The following is a 22,571-nucleotide window of genomic DNA, read 5'->3' as shown; positions in this document are numbered from 1 at the left end:
CCACAGTGCACGTTCACAGTTCTACCAAATGTACCATCACTCATATTCACATCTTTTGAAGTACACATTGTTAGGATTTTTAACCCATTCTCTATGCGTGCTGCTGTCATCTATTGCCCCCCTGGACCGCACCAACAACTTCTTGTACACTTCTCTGCATGGCTCCCTCACTTCTTATCCTCTTACATCCTCACCATTGTTATGGGTGAATTCAACATCCCTATTGCTAATCCACGTTCCAATGCTGCTTCCAAACTACTATCTCCAACATCCTCATTTGACCTCTCCCAGTGGATTGAATCTGCTACTCATCAGTATGACCACTGAATTGATCTTGTTTTCTCTAAACTATGCTCAGTTTCTGATTTCCTTAACACTCCTTTCAGATCATCACCTTATTAACTACTCGCTCACCCCCAGTTCTTTACCCTCCCCAGTGTCAAACTCTTCCAAGCCTCCTCACAACCGCAGGGATATCAACTCTATTGATCTTCAACACCTTTTCTCCCCAATTTATACATTCTCCTCCCCTGATAGGGCAGTAACCTATTTTCACCAAACCCTAGCAACTGCCCTTGATCAAGTGGCTCCAGCGACTCTACATACTCTGCGTAGACTTCGTTGCCAACCATGGCACACTGAAGTAACACAAACTCTACAAAAACTCTCTCGTAAAGCATAACATTACTGGCGTAAATCTTGTACCTCTAATGATTTCATCACATATACTGGAATCTACCACTCCTATAGAAATGCTCTGGACACTGCAAAACAAACATACTTTCAATCTCTCATCTATGCTCATGCTTCTAACCCCAAACGCCTTTTTAACACATTTAAATCTCTTCTCAATCCTCCCACCCCAAACCCTCCGACTACCATCAGTGACCAGGATCTTGCTTCCTATTTCAAGGACAAAATAGATAAGATCAGACTTGAAATGGTATCATCTCCCTCGACAGGCAGTCAGCTCAATTTCTTTGTAGCACCATATGACACTCTTCATTTGATCCTACAAATGAAGAGGAAGTTTCTACTCTCTTCTCATCTTCCTACTCTACCTCCTGTCCTCTTAATCCCATACCCTCTGTCTCTTTCTTTTGTGCTCATTCCCCCTCTAACTAAAATCTGTAATCTCTCTCTCTACTGGTATTTTTCCATCACTATTCAAGCATGCAGTGATTACTCCTATTTTGAAAAAACAAAACTCTGACCCAAACTCTCTCTCAAATTACCGCCCCTTATCTCAGCTCCTCGAGATAATTGCCTACACTAGCCTCACACACTTTCTTACAGCAAACATCCTACTGGATTCTCTTCATTCAGGCTTTCGCTCTCAACACTCCACAGAGACTGCACTGACCAAGGGTGTCAATGATTTGATCACAGCAAAACCTGAAGGCCAATACACTATTCTAATTCTCCTGGATCTCTCTGCTGCATTTGACACTGTTGACCACTCTCTCCTCATACAAACGCTACAATCCCTAGGTCTTGAAGGCACTGTTCTATCCTGGTTCTCATCCTACCTAGCTAATCACTCTTTCAGTGTTAATTTCTCTAGATCCACCTCTGCTCCACTTCCTTTATCAGTTGGAGTACCACAAGGCTCAGTCTTAGGTCCTCTGCTATTGTCTATCTACACCACTTCTCTTACCAAACTAATAAGCTCCTTTGGATTTCAGTATCATCTCTATGCGGATGATACACAAATTTATCTATCCTCTCCTGATCTCAGCAGGGCCCTCTAACCTCTCTGTCTGTATATATTACCCAGTATTGTTTTGTTTTTGTTTGTATCAATTTTGGAAACTTGTGAAATTAGATGAAAGATTTCAACCCATAACGGCTGAATTTTGGGACATGACCAGAAAATATGCATAAGCGTACCAATTTCCCCACAGCTCCTCCAGCATTATTTGGATTCTGATGGCCAGATTTTATGCAACTTATCCGGGGTAAGGTACAACCTGTGGACAAGTTTAATCAACATCTCCGAATGGTTAATACATTTTGACATTTTATATATGTTTTGAAAAACTTTCTCCCAGGTATGAGCTGGTATAGTGATATCTAACTCAGATTCCCAGGTGATTTGAATCGGTAAATCACGATTATCGATGGAGGTTAAAAGTAATCTATACCATGAAGAGATGCCACCTACATGGGAGACCGGAGAGAGGAACATCTGAATGCAAGGGGGAGGCGGCCTCAGTACCAAAGGAAGTGGAGGGCGAGCTTGTATCCAGTGCCTGACTTGGAGATATTTATAGAAGTCACGTGCTGGAATATCATATTTAGATTGGAGCTGAGAGAAGGGGGGCAGAGACCCTCCCTCTAATGGGTCCTGTATTCGTGTGATCCCCCGTATATACCATAAGTCAAGGCTGAGGTCAGGGATCAGTTGCGACAATGCTAATGTGGAGAGACTAGAGGAGAGGAGATGATAATCTGGTAAAAGGGTCAACATCTTATCCCAAGCGGTGAGTGAGTCTCTAACACTTCTAAGTGTAGATACTATATTTGGTCTACTAGGTTTGTCCAACCTCAAAAGATCGCCCAATGGAAATGGAGAGGAACTATGCTGCTCAATGTCTACACAGGGTTTTCTTTGATGAAGGGGATGCCTGCCAATCTCTCAACTGTTCTAAAATCGCAGCCTGTTGGTAGAATTCCGATTTAGGAGTGACTAGACCACCTCTTATTTTGGATCTAGCCATTCGCTCTCTAGAAAGCCTAGGCCTCCTATTGTTCTAGATAACGTTAAATGCAATGGTATAAAACTTCTTCAGAAGGGACATAGGGACTAAATAAGGGATGGAGCAAAACAAATACAGGATATTTGGAAGCAACATCATCTTCAGAGCTGCAACACTACCGACCCAAGATATCTCAAAGTTTATCCATGACTTTGTAAGTTTATCAAACATACTCAACAATTGCTGATAATTACATTCAATAACTAGATTAGGGTCCAAAGGTATATGTATGCCTAAAGAAGTGTCGGAAGCACCACTGAAATTTATACTGCGATCTTAGTGACTACTGCGTGAGAGCAACCCCCAATACCTCTGTTTTAACCGTATTTAGCTTTTAATAAGATACCTCTGAATATTCTTGCAAAATTCGAAATAAAGCAGGTATAGAAGATTCAGGTTTCGTGACAAATAGGAATACATCGTCAGCAAAAAGACAAATCTTGTGGTGATGGTTACCAATGACGGTGCCCTCTACATTCTCCGCCAGTCTGATCCTAGCGGCCAGTGGTTCCATAGCTAGAGCGAAGATCAGAGGTGACAAAGAACAACCTTGTCTAGTACCATTAGTAATCTGGAAGACTGAGAAGAGGAATCCATTGCTGAAGACCCTAGTCTAGGGAGAGGTATACAAGGTGGCTATGGCTTGAAGAAAAGAACCGCCAAGTCCAAATTTAGATAAAACAGCAATCATATATTCCCAGTGGATTCCAGCAAACGCTTTCTCTGCGCCTAAAAAGAGTAATAGTAATGGGAACGATGTAGCTGAATGGATCTCTAATATATTCAAAACCCTCCTTAAGTTGCCTGGAGCCTGTGTCCTTGGAACAAAACCCACCTGATCTAAGTGGATTAACTGCGGTTGTATAGGATTTAACCGGTTGGCAATCATCCTAGCAAACAGTTTAAGATCTAAGTTGAGAAGCACTATAGGCTGATAATTGCTTCAATGAGTAGGATCCTTTCCAGGTTTTAGGATGGTAACTATCTGCGCCTCTAACTTTTCTGGAGGAAGAAACGCATCTTTAGTAGCAGAATTAAACAATCTGGAGAGAACCAGGCTTAGCTCGGGCCGGAAGGAGAAGTAAAAGTCAAGGATGAAACCATCTGGACCCGGAGCCTTCCCACATTACATAGCTTTAATAGCAGTTCCCACCTCATACTCCGTCCAATCAAAGCACAAGGCCTCAGCATCCCCAGGAGCTAAAGTTGGGAGTGAGACAGAGGCGAGAAAGGTATTAATTGATTCAGAGGAGGGATGGGTCATAGATGTATCCCTTTTTAAGTTATATAGCTCTTCATAATTATAGCAAATAGGTTTGCTTCTTGAGAAGGGATTAGAAATATGGGTACCCTGTAAGTTACATATAGATTTGATCCTATTAATAGCGTTCTTCCTGCGTGAGCCAGCAATTTGCTAGCTCTGGTACCTAGGGTATAAAATCTCTGGTTTAACATGGCTATAGCATTATTTATTTGTAACAATGAGGTTTCGTTAATTTTCCAACGCAGGGTCGCTAATTCAGCCTTAATGTTAGAATCCTGGTGATTACGTTTGTGGAGGGCTTCTAGAGATGCCAGCTTCGACTCATGAGAGGTCAATACGTCTGCCTGCGTTTTCCTAATCGACGCTGCAGCCTGTATTGCTGCGCCTCTCATCACCGCCTTAAAGGCACACCAGTGAGTCTATATTGTAGTATCTTTAGGTTTATTGGTCGCCAAATAAGAGTCTAACGCGTCTCTCATTATACAAGTGCGCTGCGTGTTGAGCAGAATATGTTCTTCAAGCCTCAAAAGGTCTCAGCGGGCGGCCCTCAGCAATGGAATCCATGTGTCACACCAGGGGTGGCATGATCTGACCATGTAATGTGCAGGATCTCAATTTTTTTATATGTCGAAGGGACGATTTATCCGATAAAACCATATCAATTCTTGAGTATGAGTTATGTACATGTGAGTAATACGTGTAATCCCTTCCCCCTGAATGATACACCCACCACACATCATACAAATCATATTCTGCCAGCAATTGAGAAAACCCTTGAGAAACGGCACTAAGCAAGGAATTGGACCGCTCAACTAGTCTCTCCAAGCAGTCTTACTTTGGATCTGGAGCTACGTTATAGTCACACATACAAAATAACATCCCACGCTTGACTTTGTGAATAGCTTGGCAAAGTTTCCTGAGGAGTGGAAGTTGCCGGGTATTTGGAGCATACAGGGAAACTAGGGTAATATACTGTCGGTCAATTTTCCCCACTAAAATTAAATATCTACCGTTTTTATCGGAAATCTGTTTTTCCAGTTTGAAGGGACATTTAACCCAAATCAAAATAGCTACTCCATTTCTCTTAAATGGCCCGGAGGCAACATAACAGGGTAGGGTAAATAGAGTTATGGAATTGAGGGGGAGAGTGACTTGAGAAATGGGTCTCCTGAATGGCTACAATATCCGCACCCTATGCTGCGAAACTTTTAAGAGTGATCCTTCTTTTGTTAGGTGAATTCAGGCCCTTGCCATTGATGGTGAAAAATTTAAGCATTATCTAGATGTATTCAAATGGTTTAGACAGCATACCCATACTTCAAATCTCGGCTGCCTTAGTCTCCAAACAGTCTCTGACAAGACAAGAAACAAAAGGGAAAAGACAAAAGAGAAGGAAAAAACACAAACAGAAAACAACTGAAATAGTACCCATTGGGGGACTATCACTTTTGCCACTAAATAGAAGAAAGAAAAAAGTGGCAGAAAATAGATAACAATATGGGGGACATGCGCCCAGGCCTTGGGCGCTCCAACCTAGGACCTTCTAACCAAAATATATATGGTAAAGTGTTCGGGGTAAACAGATCAGGACTGACCGGTCAGATAACTATATAAGAAAAAAACATGGAAAACAGAAACATCAATAAAAGCTATAAACTAGTGGGTACTAGACCCAAGTCCCTTAGCACTGGTATGGTAGATGCCAATTCAAACATAATTTCCCCCGGAAGGTGAATATGGAGGGAGGGTGAACTGATGTCAATTTATAAAGAGATCTCGCTTAAGACAACTTGATTGCAACATATCTTATTGATACATACCACTAACGTTGTATTTCATAATTACCCACAGACTAGTGCACTTCAGTCAATTGTACACTTTTTAAATTATATATTTTTAATGATATATTTTTATCCCTGGTTATATAAGAAAGTATAGTTCTGGACTATTGTATCACACTAGATCATCATATTCACCAACAATATCCCCCCCCCCTTTTTCTCATTCAACTATCAGTGTACCTTAGGCAATTGAGCGCGATACATCGGTTTTTGTATTTGGTATTTTCACAGGAAGAGATTCCTGAGTATTGCTGCTCTTGCCGGGTTGGGGTTGAGCGCAGTTCCTTATTTTTATTCACCAACAATACCCCCCCCCCTTTTTTCGACATATTTACCAACAATATCCCCCCCTTTTTTTTCATTCAACTATCAGTGTACCTTAGGCAATTGAGCGCGATACATCGGTTTTTGTATTTGGTATTTTCACAGGAAGGGATTCCTGAGTATTGCTGCTCTTGCCGGGTTGGGGTTGAGCGCAGTTCCTTATTTTTATTTCTAAATTGCAATTATCCTTGGATCTCGCACCCCCCCTGGACATATTATTAGCCATATGGAATATACAGATCCCCTTTGTCTTAGATCCAATAGTATACATACATCCAGGAACCTTTTCCCAGACAATCAAGAGGGCATTGTACCCTCTCACATTACCGACCAATGGCATTTCCTTTTAAATCTTGAGAAATTATTATACAAGGAGACGCAAATTTGGTGGAGTATTTCCACTTTAGAACATTATTTTAAGGACAACATAATCCCGAAGGGTTTAAGGATAAAGAAAGCCCCGACTCATTATCTGAACAATCCCAAATTTATGCTCAGTTGGCAGAACATTTTGGACCAATGCTCCCATAACCTAATGAATTTACTGATTCACCAACAAAAAGAAGATTTGGGATCCTTGGAGTCCCAAATTAATCAATTAGATAAAAAAATTCTACCTATTAAAAATGAACCTCCATATCAGGAATTATCCAAACTGATCAAGGATAGATTAGTATGCAAGGAACATTCAATTATTGAAACCAAGAGGTCCACATGAGGGACAAGTTTGGCATAAAACATAAAAAGACCAAACCTCCTAAGAAATTACACACTAAAGATCAGACACAATCCAAAGTAGATACTAACACTAACAACACCAGAAATAATCCATACAAGATTACCGCTTCCAAATTACCGTATAGGAAAATGGGAATGACTTACCAGCAATACATGGCGTTTATACATCAAAAATCAGCTAAAATCCGGTCTTCCCATACTACATTGACTTATGATATTACTGTTAGTTCAGGTTCTGAATCAATTTCCTTTTCTGTGCATGACGATCTCAGCCTCAATTATGACAACTTAGTTATCCAATCCTTTGAAAAAGGTTGGAAACACCAGACTCCTAAGAAATGCACATCGTTAGTTGGTGACATTCCCCATAATCAGGAGACTCCACCCCTAGGTTCTGATGGTCCTTTTTTCAACAATAAGGGCAACACACTATACTCCACACCAATAGTAGTTCTGGATAATTCAGATTCTAATACAGGCCTGATTCAGCAAGATACCTTCTCACAAATAGGCCATTTTTTAGGACTGGGTCCGAAATTCATAAGCACACACTTAAGACCCAGCCAATTTCAATCGACAAAAAGAAAACTAAACACCTCAGACGAGGTAGGAGAGGAGGTCAAAAAAACAAAACAATAGGAACAACTAATAGTCCTCTGAAACCCATAGGTAATTTTAATTTGAGTGATCACGTCTTTTCTAAGCCAGAAATTAATGTTTTAAAGAAAGGCTTAAAATGCGCCCCCACTAGGTCCCTTAATAAATTTGACACCTATAGGGATGTTCAGCGATTTATCAGGAAATTAACTCTTAAAAAATATTATGCCAAAACCCCACTGGAACAGAAAGTTACAACACCTGATGATCCATATAAACATACCAATTTAAAACCGGAATCAAAATTTTACCCCCGACAACTAAAAGGTAGTCTGATAGATGCCTTTGAAACTATGGTCCTGGCAGATATTGATGCCTTAGTTCCACACAAATACAATAATAGGAATGTCAATTTAACCCAACTGGAAATGCAGGCACTTAAACAATTACAGGATCTCAGGAATATCACTATTAAACCGGCTGACAAAGGTGGTGGTATAGTGCTCCTGAACACGAGTGACTACATCAAAGAGATCCACAGATTATTATCTGACTCATCCACTTATCAGCTTTTAGACACAAATCCAACCATGGATTTCTCTGATCAACTTAAAACTATTCTTAACCAAGGTAGAGATTTGGGAATATTATCTAACAATGAATACAATTATATTTACAATTCTCATCCTATTATTCCCGTTATATATTATCTCCCCAAAATTCACAAAAACATCAAACAACCACCGGGGAGACCGATTATTTCTGGCATTGGGTGCATAACAGAAAATCTTTCACATTATTTGGATATTTATTTACAACCTTATGTCCAGGCTCAAAAAGCCTACCTGAAAGACACTACACACGTTTTACAGATTTTGCAAGAACTTACCTGGAATTCCAAATATTGGTTGGTCACATGTGATGTGACCTCGCTCTACACTGTAATTAGACACGATTTAGGTATCCAAAGTACACGTTCCTTTTTAGAGCAAGATCCCACCTTGGATGCAAGCCAGATAGAATTCATATTGACGAATATTGAATTCATTCTTAGACACAACTATTTCTGGTTCCAAGATCAATTCTATTTACAAATACAAGGGACCGCAATGGGCACTAGATTTGCCCCCAGCTATGCCAATCTCTACATGAGTTTTTGGGAAGACCATAACATCTGGTCTAATAATAGCTGGGAGGCAAATCTAGTGCTCTGGAGAAGGTACATCGATGATGTCCTCATTGTATGGGATGGGCCAGAATCCTCACTTCTACAATTTTTGAACCATATTAACACCAACAACTATGGTTTACAATTTACTGCCAACTATAGTCAGTCTTCCATAGAATTTCTGGATTTAGAAATGTTTACACAGAATAATAGTATAGCCACTAAAACATATAGGAAACAAGTGGATGTAAACAGTTATATTCTATCATCAAGTCATCACCATCCACAGTGGCTTAAGAGCATTCCATTTAGCCAATTTTCAAGGATTAGATGCAACTGCACTAACATGCAGGATTACATTACTCAAGGCACTGAACTTAAGTCCCAATTCAAGGAGAAAGATTATAATAATCATATAATCGACACAACATTTAATAAACTTTTAAATACTGACCGAAGCCACCTATTAAAGTATCACTCATCAACACAAGCTGACTCTTCCGGTAAAGAAAGTACTGCCAATAATCATAGTTACTTTGTTTCCAACTACTCTAGTGAAGCCCATCATTTAAAACACATTATTAACAAGCATTGGCACATTGTACAGAAGGCCCCCTGATTCCAGCCAAACCCGAAGTAGTTTTCAGGAAAGCTCCGGACCTCAAGAAAGTACTAGTTAAGAATCATATCAAAAATAACATTATTCACACTAATTGGTTAATTAAGAATGGACAAAAACCAGGTTTTTATCATTGTGGCAAGTGTGTCAATTGTCGTACTACTCAACACAATAACACAAAAGGAATATCAGAGGTTTTTTTCGGCATATGACAATGAGAAATACACGATCAAGGAGTTCATCACATGTAACACCAAGAATGTAATCTATCTCATACAGTGCCCATGTGGAAAGCAATATATCGGCCGAACTATCAGACCCCTAAAGCTTAGAATTGGTGAACACATTAGGAATGTCAAGAATGGTTTTGATAAACACCATCTCCCTAACCATTTTAAGTCCATGCATAATTGTGACCCTATAGGGCAGAGTTGTCCAACCCGCGGCCCAGCACGCCTGTAAATGTGGCCCAGAAGGAGTTTTGGTTGTGGCAAGGGGGCAGCACTGTTAATGGAAAAAAAAATCCTGCAAAAAAAAAAGAAAAGAAAATACTTACCTTGCGGTCACACGGTTACGTCAGCTGGTACTCTGGCTCCCTCCCTTGTCTCCTCCTCTGTGCGGTGCTCGCAGTGAATGTCGGGCGTGATGTCATCACGCCCAACATCCATTGCGGAGCGCAGCACAGAGTTGTCACCCGCGCGAGAAGAACAATCAGCAGCACAGAATTGGAGAAAATAAGAGAAGAGGACAGGAGAACAAGCCGATTAAAAGGTAAGTTAAGGGGGATTTTTTTTATTATTTCAAGGGACGCTGACCAGTGAATAAAAGTCACCTGGTCCTGGAGCATCATGGACCTTATCTCCCTGCTACATACTTCTACTTGTAATACTAATGGGGCATTATATATTATTCTCTTTGGGCCATTATAAATTGCTATCCCTTAACTAACATAGTGGTGTAATTAGCAAAACAGGTCACAATTTGGGGTCACAGTGATGTATATGTCAGGTACCGCAGGCCTGGTCAGGGCACCCTGATATACAATGCCTGGCTTAAATGCACTTTATTGATATTGCATCGAAACAATACAAAAAGTGATTATAGTATAATAACTAGAGAGGATTTTTTGAACAGGGCGATTGAAAGGTAAGTATAGGGGGATTTGAAAAAAAAGATATATATATATATATATATATATATATATATATATATATATATATATATATATATATATATATGTATATATATATCACTTTTTTTCTCATATATATATATGTTAACTATGTTTTCTATGGTTTTTTGGATGATCAGCTATCGTTATTGTTAGTGTATCTTATGTGCGGCCCAAACCAACTCGTCATCTTCCAATGTGGCCCAGGGAAGCTAAAAGGTTGGACACCCCTGCTATAGGGCTTCAATTTTTAGGCATTAAGATTGTACATAACAACTGGCGAGGAGGAGATCCAAATCAAAACATCAATAGAGAAGAATCCAAATTGATCCTCTACCTCAACACTCTAACACCCCGAGGATTAAATATGGAGTTTGATGTCTCCTTATAAGATAGGATATACAGGCCAATCAGGATCATTTGTCTATATTGGCTGCCATATGGTGACATTTCAGTTTCCATGCCCTATTGTCCCTTTGGGTAAAGTATCTCCATGCGAACTACGGTCATACCACTCTGGTGATGCCCAATCCCCACCGACCTTGGAAGCCAAGCAGAGTGGAGCTGGCCTAGTACCGAGATGGGTGACCTCCTGGGAATATCCAGTACAGTAGTAGACATGTTGTAGATCAATCCCAATACGGTGATTTTAGTGACAGGACATGCCATGATTTAATGTTCCATATATTGTACATAATCAGCAATATGTCAACCTCTTTACTCCTCAATTTTGGGATTTAGAGTTCCTGTTATATTCCCACAGTTATAGTGTTTTTAATACATTAGGGTGTCTCTATATTCTTATAAATTGCAATTGATTTTAAGGACTTTTTCCATCAGCTGCGAGCTCTTTTTAATTTAACTGCCAGATTAGTGATACAGGTCTATATTGACTGTATGGGTATGGTATTATATCAACCATGTCAGACTGTATGAACATTTATTATATTAATCATCCATCATTTGAGTCTTTTAATTGGTCATTATTAGTGCTCCTCTGATCACTTATTATTTGAGTATTTTAATTGGTTAATATCAATGTATGTGTTTTTCCTGTCCACCTACTTACCTTTTTTGATACTTAATATTAGCCATTTTATTATGTTATTTGTGTTATATATAACCCTTTATGATTATATGAATATAATGTCCCATCATCATTCTTTCATGATCAGTAATAACCATTTAGGTACCTAATAATCATTTAGGGACTCATATGAATATTGTACTGGGCAATTATTCAATCTGAGGAATCCACCAAAAATAGCATTACGTTAAGTCGTCACTCTACAACCCCTGAGGAAATCTGCCCAGCAGATTAAACGCGTTGGGTCACACCCACTTCCGCCTAATTACACAGGACTTCCGGTTTGCGGTCCACTGTGGAACGCACGCCATCCTCGTGCTAATTCCGTGCATCGCTGCTGCTAGGAACCAGCTGACATTGCAGGATACGAGCTCCACCGCTAGCCACGGCTTTGTTCACATCGCGACCCGTCCTGGATAACTCATTGGTATCAGGTACAAGACTGTATATCTATATCCCGACTGGAATCGCCGCGAGTAGAGTGGCATTAATCAATTGCGGTATTTCTTTCAAAAGTTGTATTTGACACTATTCGTGTAATTGGGATATCGAGTATTTTACATGGACAAGTTCATATGGACTTTTATTCTTGTATTGAGGATTGCTTATGACAACCCTTTTCATTGTGGTCAATCAGCACTATGATGTTTTATTAAATGTTTAATTATTTGTTCTGTTGTTTTTAGTCCAATGTAGGAGTATGCACTGAATTGTATAGTTAATATATCCACAAACTGGAAGTCTATGTTTTGATTGCAACATATCTATTGATACCTACCACTAACGTTGTATTTCATAATTAACCACAGACTAGTGCACTTCAGTCAATTGTACACTTTTTAAATTATATATTTTTAATGATATATTTTTATCCCTGGTTATATAAGAAAGTATAGTTCTGGACTATTGTATCACACTATATCGTCATATTCACCAACAATATCCCCCCCCCTTTTTTCTCATTCAACTATCAGTGTACCTTAGGCAATTGAGCGCGATACATCGGTTTTTGAACTTAAAATACACTCATAGTAAAAGGATATATCATCTACATTTGACCTATCAAATGAAAATTATAATATAAAACACTTCTTAGAAGGTAAGTGAACAAAGAGAGTCTCATGGGTTAGGAGTTGTCCACTCCTTGGAAATCTGAGTAACCCTAGTGTAAACAGGTGGTATACCCCAGTCTTTCAACAATGATAATCTTTTATCACGACAAGAGTTCCTTTTTTGTGTACTAGGAGCTTAGTCGGGAACCCCTAGAGGTACTGGACATTAGCCAATCTCAAGGCTGACGTAATCTGGTAGAACAACATTCTCTTGGCCAAGGTAGCTGCCGAGATATCCGAAAATAATTAAAGGTCACCTAATTGCCCACTGGAAGGCGATGAAGGCAATGAGGCTCTCAGGATCTGTTCTTTAATCCGGTAAAAATGCACTCTGAGAACGGTGTCTTTAGGAGACGCATCCAGAGGATTCTTAGCTTTAGGCAAACGGTGGATCCGGTCTATAAGCAGATCTGTGTCTGAGGCAGAGGGTAGGAACTTATGAAACAGGTCAGTGGCGCATTGGTACAGATCAGCGTCAGTGACAGAGTCAGGTATGCCTTGGATCTTTAGGTTATTGCGCCGTGATCTATCCTCCAAGTCCACCAGTTTGTCTTTATGGCCAGTAACCTCTTCCTGCAGGAGATTGTGCACTGAAATTAAATCGTTATGGGAAGAAACCAGTTCCTCAAATTTGCGCTCCATGTGATCCGTTCTGGATCCAAGGGTGGCAACGTCAGCTTTAATTTCTATGATGGATGTTCTGAATTTAGAAGTGATATCCGTTTCAAAGACTGACAGGAGAGATTGAACGGATCTCAGTGGGACATCCATTTCCAAGCGATGTAGATTGAGCTGCAGCCTTGTCCGAAGAGGATGCTGCAGATCCAGATTTGAAGAAATTCACCAGTGGAGCAGCTTTATTAGCTTTTGCCTTTTTGGTTGGCATAATGCACCAAGAAACTCAGAGAATACTGAACATGGATGTCCACACCTCCGCTGTTACATATGGCACCTGATTTTATGACATGAAAATCAGTTAGGTTAGAGCATGGCCCGGGGGAATAGGATTCATTTAGGCATCAGGAACATCTGGACAGCCTATTTGCAGTGGCTTGTAGCATGTAACCTGCACCAAACTTGCAAGACTTGGAGGACTTGCAGATTTTCCATATGTGTATGTCTTCAAGTTAGTATTATACTTTATCCACTAGATGGCAGCAGGACTACACCCGGGAGTCTTCTGTGTCACAATGGGCCAGTAAAAGAGTTGAAAATGCACTTTAGAAGAGACCAGTATAAACTGTTGGTGAGAGGTACATAGCCGATACACCCAGGGGAGTTCTCTATGAGATTAACAGGAACTCTGTGACTCACCCAGATCTCGAAGTGACAACCAGCCTGTTATTTCTCCCATACAGCTCTGCAGAGCACGGAAATATTGACAGGCTTCCAAGGAGAGCGAGTAGGACCTGCTGGCTGCTGATACAAAAGCACATGGAAAGGACAGCGCCACCTGCTGGAGCCTCCTGGCGTTTACCCGGCTGGACGATGGGGACCGGAAAAGAAGGTAAGCGATGGCGACTGACTTCCAGTATCGCCAAGTCGCAGAATTTCACCCTGGCAGCCTGTGCTCAGAGGTCCGGAGATCCATCCAGGTAAGAGTAGCAAACAGAGGTCAGGAGATTTTCCACGGGTCCGCCGCTTCCTCACCGCATCCCCTCACAGCTGTGCATGCTGGAGGCCAGAAACAGGGGGCCATTCCACTTATCTTTAGCTATTTGGGTCACCAGCAACCATACAGCTTCTTTCATAAAGTCGCAGCCAGCTCACCCCAGCCTCTGGAGCCCCGGACCGCAAACGTGCAGCGGGGCAGTGCACACGCCGGCACCCGGCACTTTAAGATGTCAGATTTTCCTGAATAAAGGACAGCAGGAACCTTGTGCCTTCCCTTGTGTTTAGGATTGGGTTTGGCTACGGAAACCCCAAGGGAATCAGGTGAAATCTCAGATATAAGGAGAGCTTCACCTACACACGGCTGTCCAGTACGGATGCTAAACCACGCCCAATCTACCCAGTATTGTTTTATTAATGTTTGTTCCTAATTGTAAAGTGCTACGGAATTTGCTGGTGCTACATAAATAAATGTTGATAATGATAGTCTGCACTTAACTGCATAGCAAATGTAAATACAAGGTCATAGTCACTTCTGTCAAGCTATGGGAACATCTTTATTTGTGGATGTTATAAGCTTTTTAGCAGCCCTTCAATAGCTTGAACTATGTTGCATTACATTTTAACACTTGACTATAAGTGGTATTGCTAAAGGGGATAAACTCAAATCCACACAAAAAGAGAAGGTCCAATGCCTTCACATTCAGCTGTAGATCCAGAATACATTCTAAAATGTGTGTACAGACTGTTTCACATTTTATTGCTGCACATTTTAAAAATGTAAATCAACTGAAGCAAGATTTACTGGCATTAATCCATAGTGTACCAATTCAAATATAAATTACAGAACTTTTTCACAAATTGCTAAAAATGAAAAAGACATTTCTAAAAATGAAAAATAAAGGACTACATTTAAGTACTATTCATACTACTTGCAAACTGTAAACTCAAACTTGCAATGATGCAATACATTAGTTCAAAAGTCACACAACGTGCCCATTCACTCCAGCTCAATTCTTTTGTAAATATAAAACTCCTCTATCTGTCAGGACCTACCTATCACAGTAGAGACTTTGCAAAAAAATGGAGATGGGCAAATATTACTTTGGACCCCTGGTGAACCTGGACTTCCTGATCGGAGAAGGGACATCTATAACATCTTGAAGAACCCTATCTACTGTTAAGAACGTTCAAAGCTTGTACTTCTGGTAGGGGTACCCACCCTTATTATTAGGGGTTTTATAACTTTTCCATATGTATTTCTATTTTCATTGTTTTAATGATTTTTTTGTGATCATTAAAATGTTAATCCACTAGAAGCATTTTATTATCAATTAATTCACATATGCCTACATGACATGAATGGAACATGTAAAGACAAGTCAGAGTGAATACTGTAGTCACTCTATAACTAAATTTTTACAATGCAAGGATTAAAGAAAGCTTCTTGTAAGCATATCACTAAAGGGGGAAAGCTTGGGTACACCTTACGTGGTTGACAAGTGTGTATATTTTCTCACCTTGGAGAACTGGAGATCTATCAATCTATTTCCATTTGGGTATTCTGTGGCCTTCCTATATGGTGAAGGAAATTTTTAATTGACTTGTTGCACTATATTGTTCCATTCATTTTTGTGTTTTATAGGAGTCTTTCTTCACATCATGAGAATACATATTAGAAGGTCATCATTGATCCATTGTTCTTTGTGTTCATGAGCGCCTTTATGTACAAATGAATCTGTGCTTGATATAGGGAAATGTAGCTGACCACTGTAAGGGCATTAAGTATCCTTTGAAGTTGGGTGCAGTTCATTGTACAGAAGAATGCAATAGACGCTAAAATGCTTAGATTAGGCTGCTCCACTACAATGACTTCCTGGATAGAACACTTATCAAAGAAGGTACCTCAAGGTCATATACAACACTGAACAAGGTATAGAAGTCAGTGGCTGTAATAGACGATAAAGCACATGGGTCAATAAACTACAAAAAGGGCCTTTGAGGGTCTAATTTGTGGTCTGAATCAAGCATTACAAACACCAGTCAAATAACACCATCCCTTTAATAAATGATTACTGGCTTTAATACAAGTGGTATGGGGATGAGTACTTATTAAATGCTAGGTTAGATTATATACTATATATACATACACACATATAAATCTCTGAAATTATTGCATATAGTATCTCTGACGCAGAGTTAACACAATCCTGAGTGCTCAAGCCTGAACTCCAACTTTTATATAGAGTTAGTAGCACTCTCTGACGATCAAACAATAAAGTGCTTGTTAACATCTGGCTCAGATCCCTTCATTCATTCATATGGAAGCAGAACTCAGCTTTTCATATACACCTTTTTCATGTTGGCCTATTTTTGCATGTTATGTGTTACATTTGAATAGATAAATAAAATTCTAGGACTTGGTCAGAATTAGATAATTGTTAATTATGTCCTGAGGAATAAAATGAATAATAAAAAATAAAATATATATATATATATATATATATACATATACACACACACACATATACACACACACAGAGTAGGAATAATAAAACATAATTCTGAGCTCATATATAGTACACCCGGTTAATTAAATTTTATTGGAATTAAATATAGCATGCAATTCCTACTTAAGGAAAACTGTGGTTTGCTTAATGTTTATAACATTGTTTTAGCGTGTGCAACATCACACAAATAAATCAAACACATAGAACCTGTAAGCTTGTCAAAATCTATAAAATTCAAGTAAAGTGGCCCTACTAAATTCAGCAAACACTTAAAGAAAACTCACTCACTAGAAATATTGCATGTAGAATAATACCATAAAACAAAGTATAAAAATTTACACATGGCTGTGTGTTATAAATTACTTTAATACTGGACTAAAGTGCTATATTTCATAAAAACTTCCTGCTCCCTAAGGTATTGATCTTGGTCCAAAAATACAACTTGGGATGCATCCAGACACATTACAACAAAGGAGAGAGAGAAAGAGAGAAATTAACTTGGATAATGCTGACAGCTGCAATAAGCATTTGTACAGGACTTTGGAAATTGGAATCATTTAGGGAGTTAGAGGCTCGATGGAGGGCGCTGAGGACATACTGCAGTATAATAGAGTTAAAATTTTGACAAGGAGAAAGAAGCAGCACATGGACACCTAAAATTCAAAACATAAAAACTATAAGTGGCATATTCAATTGGCTGCGTTACTGTCAAAAGTAACGTGGTCTGCGCACTATTACCGTTACTACCCTAATAGGGCGCATAATTACCATTAGTACAGTAATTTCAACGCCAACTTTTTGCTCGCGGTTGAGCCGCGAGCAGAAATCAATGTTAAAATTACCATATTAGCGGTAATATGCTTAACGCTGTGTTACTCCAGGGGGTATTGAATTCTCCACTAAAAGTGGTTCAAAAGCTCTGTGGTTTTGTCATACATTTTCCAATATAGATGACTATTTTGTGACACAACAATGTTTAAATATTTTACTAAGTAAAAGCATAATCATGAACAGATATCTATGTTTAAAAATTAAAGTGAATGGCAGCAGTGTCATGTGTATTATATATATTATTTAAAAGTGGCAGTATGAAAAATGTAAGTTAATGGAATTTGATAGGTTTACAATGAAGGAGGTATGATAAGTGGCGGTATGGCATTATACATATATAACATATTTAAAATAATTTTAGAGATTATTTACAGGCTGCTTGTGAATCACTAAACTATAAATCTGTATATTAGCATAAACTACAATGATACAGATTTCAGAATATTGTAAAGGTAGAAACGCATGATTAAAATGATTTTTTAAAACTGTGGTGATTTAAAACCACCCTGCGTGATGTTAAAGGCTAAAGCCGTAGGCACCTACATAGGGTTTTAATGCTTAATCACTCAATGAAACAGTCATAACAACAACTTCACTAATATAAATCACCACTGCTCAAATCAAGACAATTAAAAACAAGGGGACATACAGTAAAAGCAAAAAACGAACAATTCTCCCCTTGCAGTATTTAAACTTATTTAACATACTATTTAATATACTTAAACAATGGTCCTACATGCACATAAACCAGCATTTCCTAATGTAATGATTGTATATCTATATAACTGTATAGAGGTAAGGGTAGTGAACAATTTATTTTAAAATTACTATATGTATCCAATTGCCTTGGTATTTCAGTAGTAAGTAGATTTGCCTCAGGACAGGGCTATATAAAATGTTTGCCTTCTAAATGATATGTCCTCTAGTAAGCCTTATCTTTATTTTTTAATTTCAATCTCCAATACCTCTCTGAGAACTGTCACGTTAGTGAGAGCCGTGTCTCACTTGATTACATAATCACCGTAGCTTCCGGGTGAGTGAGAAGGCTGCATGCAGCTATAAAGAACGGAGATCATTAACACCTCCACTTATTCTCTACAGCTCTGTGGAATGTCGGCTCTCTGTTATGTTGACAAAGCAGATATAAGCATCTGTCCATTTGTGGTAAATTGCAAAAATAGATCTAAAAGAATGAGCTGGTCCAAGAAACCAACATATATAAAACATTCTGAATGGTCCATATATTAGAGAAATTAACCACTCAAATCAAATCAAAGAGCACCCTAGCAAAGCAGAGCTTGCCACAGAAAACATGCACTTGAAAGAAGAATCAACTATATACTATGCAAAACTCTTATGCATCTTAAAAGGAAAGTATCCTATATAGGAAAAAAGATGCTAGATGTTTCTTTCTGTTTCCTGATAATAGGCGATTTCGCAATGGCAACAGGTGCATTTTGGTGAGGGGTATAGCAAGTTAAAAGTATTAAAAAAGGTTTCCCCTTTAAAATCTGTAGTCCCTGGGACGGTTACCAATCCCTTCTAAATAGCAGTGTCATGGCACAGACATGTCTGCTGATCAAATTTAGCATTGCTTGTTCTCTCTGTAAATGACTAGATCCAACTAAGCATCTCTATTTGACAAACTTGCTATGAAGACAGCAACAAAAGGTGAAGTCCCAGCTACATGCAAGTGCTGGGGTGCTCCTAAAAGATTAAATAATGGGGGTTCCAAGGGAGGTAAAAAAAAAAAACCTTGAAAATACTATTTCAGGAAAGGGTGAGATTTAGCACAGGGTTTATTGAAAGAGGAAAATCCCTTTAAAGGAAAAAACATGCCTTGCACATGCAACAACGCTATGTTTCAAAAACTGGAAGCAGTATTTGCAGAAAGCATCTGAACTGCCAAAAAGAAATAAAACTACGAATATAATTTTAGATTAAAATATATATTCTTTTAATCTATCATATATTTAAATTCTCTGGAACAGGCCAGTATCGATCACCCGATCACAAAAAACACAGGCCTTTCATCATCATCATCTATTTGTATAGCGCCACTAATTCCACAGCGCTGTACAGAGAACTCACTCACATGAGTCCCTGCCCCATTGGAGCTTACAGTCTACACTTCATAAAATACACACACATAGACAGACACTAAGGTCAATTTTGATAGCAGCCAAGTAAGCTACTAGTATGTTTTTGGAGTGTGTAAGGAAACTGGAGCACCCAGAGAAAACCCACGCAAACATACAAACTCCACACAAGTCCGCCATGGTCAGGAATTGATTTTAAGACCTCAGTACTGAGAGGCAGAAGTGCTAACCACTGAACCACCATGCTGCCTCAAACTTTAAGCTCCTGTTCTAGCCTGATTGACAGGTGTCAAGCTCATGTCTTCCTCACTTGCTTCTAATACCTCCCTTCCATGTTCCTTATATAAAGGTGATCACATCTGCTTTGCCTGTCTGCAATGGCAAGTTGCTCACTTTGACACAATGCATACATCTAGGTAAATAGATAAGGTTATCTATAAGGTTATTATATTTATACACATTATAGAGTATACTGCAAATCCGATGTATGAAATACAGCTATAGCTGTTATATGAGGTTTTCCTACAGGAGCACTGATCTAGACACTGACATACCTCTTTCAGCATAAAATGTGATGGGGACCCATACGCCTACAGTCAACGTCCAGGTTATAGGTTTATTAGACACATGTAAATATCCTGCAGAATTTTACTACAATTTTGAGAATGTAAGGTGGGCTAGATTACCAGGGTTGATGTGCAGAGGTTGTCTTGCTATGACTGCAGTGACAAATGCTTAACCGATAAGAAAAGGGACGAATGTCTGAAGAACAAGCCAATATCATGCTGTCATGGAGCCATTTGATAAACATTATTAATCTATTACTCACCTGGCTTCATCATTCATTGTGCTGTGGCCAATAGGAGCCATGAAGCTCACCAGTTTGCTATGGACATGATACCTGCATAAGGAATACAAACATGATTATCTGTTATTAGCCGTCAACCAAAATCACTGAGTATTTACTGTACACTAAACTTTGTGACATGCATTATAACCCCTTATAATAAAGGACAAAATAGCAGACATCTGTTTTGAAATTCAGGTTTGAAACACTTTGTAAAAAAAAGTTTTTCTATAATTTTGTGTACTATAGCGAAAATAAAATGCCTATGGCATTCCTAGCCTCTTTAAATTGTTAAACTGTGCTCCTCACAGAGAAAACACAATCCGTTACAACTCCATCTGTCCAGCTGTGAAAGCTTTCCAATTCAGAAGCAGAAGATATTAAAAAGAAAAAGTGCTTTATTCAAAAAAAGCATTTGTTTTAATTAGAATACCTACATAACTATTACTTTCATATATATGTAGAAGTGGAATTGGAAGCCCAGGACAGGGCATGCAATTCTACTGCAGATGTAAAACAGCAAAGCCTGGTCACACATGAGCCGATGTACTAAGACTTTATGGTGAAGGGGTAAAACTCCTCTTACCACTGCCAGCCAGTATCGTCAGGCATCCGAGTATCACTCGGCTATTCTGACGATATTTTAATACATTACGGTGATAACTGGCTTTCGGTCGCCAAGATAAGTGGCATTGACACGTAATAAGAAATAAGGGCCCATGCGTGTTTAAATAATTTCTGTGGCTCAGTGAGAATATGCTTATTCTTTTGATGTAATATTAAAACAGTTGCATTTTATTTTTCCAGTCAGTCAAAGACAAATCATTTTTACGTGAGGTCAAAGTTATATTTGCAAATGCTAAAACCAGTCTCAACATGAGACTTATTTGCAAGACTTTTTAAAAATACTGAAAAATTGAGAATAGTTCACCATTTTAGAAATAATTTTAAAAGCACAAACTAATAATATAAACCGGTTAACCACAGTTTAAAATCAACATAGCCCCCACTATATTAAGGTAGGTAAAATCACCTGGTCTATTGAAATACTACATAGGAAATCACAGATTTTTTTTTTAACAAAAAACAGGTGAAAATTTCCCCTTCACCTTTCAGCTAAATTGCTCACTGAATACAGACAAGCCAACATGACCCATTTCTGGCAAACATTTGTCTGGTCTGGCATTTCAGACTTACTTCTTGACTGAACTCATCTGGGCTCAATTAATTGATTGATCTATACCTAGCATTTCCATTCTATGCATTAATTAGGTGAGGAATACACCAGATAAATGTCTCCCTGATGAAGTGGACTATTTTCACATTAATTTATATATTTTATACACCGTACACAATCATACAGCCTGCTCTGGAAAAGACTATACATAATACAGCCCTGCAAAGAGAAATCAATGGCAGTGCTCGTGCAGTAATATACGACTAGATCCTTCTTATTTTAAACATTATCCCTGAGTTAGAAGAGGGGGTTTCCCCCAAACATGTATTGCCTATGTACTGAAATGAAAGTTGTAAGAGGTGTTTGCAGATCATTTTCATAGTTTTTGGTCTGTCCACCAGGATTATGGTCTGTGTTTAGAATGTGCTCTGTTCTCTTTTGGCTGTCTGTGTCTCTATTGATAATTTGGTTCATAGGGGGTATTCAATTGGGCGCGTTACTGTTAAAAGTAACGTGGCCTGCGCATTATTACGTTAACAGTGAGCGTAATTACCGTTATTACGGTAGTTCTAACGTTGGCTTTTTGGAGCTACGAGCAGAAAGCCGGGTTAAAACTACCGTAATAACGGTAATAGTTTTAGCGCAGCGGTACTTCAGGGGGAATTGAATTCCCCCCATAAAGTGCATTACCACATGTAAGCAGTCTGCAGCCAACTCGCACTAGCAAACACTAGTGCACAGGAGTCTCTTGTATTTTTTTTTAGGCCAGAGAGAGTGACTCTCTAATTTGGATTATACAGAGGAAAGTTGTGAAAA

General features: G+C 38.9%; 1 protein-coding gene and 1 pseudogene across 2 annotated transcripts in view; one reads left to right on the top strand and one right to left on the bottom strand.

The window, feature by feature from the left end:
* AATF (apoptosis antagonizing transcription factor) overlaps positions 1 to 22,571 on the bottom strand; it is a 118,048-nt gene that overhangs the window by 15,167 nt on the left and 80,310 nt on the right. For both annotated transcript variants that reach the window (XM_075195715.1, XM_075195716.1), the window contains exon 11: positions 20,561 to 20,632. In XM_075195715.1, coding sequence (XP_075051816.1) covers positions 20,561 to 20,632 — 72 coding nt within the window. The remainder of the gene's footprint in view (positions 1 to 20,560; positions 20,633 to 22,571) is intronic.
* Positions 10,980 to 11,098, top strand: LOC142141904 (5S ribosomal RNA; annotated as a pseudogene).

This window comes from Mixophyes fleayi, chromosome 2 (assembly GCF_038048845.1).
Source record: "Mixophyes fleayi isolate aMixFle1 chromosome 2, aMixFle1.hap1, whole genome shotgun sequence".
NCBI lineage: Eukaryota > Metazoa > Chordata > Amphibia > Anura > Limnodynastidae > Mixophyes > Mixophyes fleayi.
The sequence above is the reverse complement of the archived record's forward strand: the minus strand, read 5'-3'. Positions and strand labels throughout refer to the sequence as shown.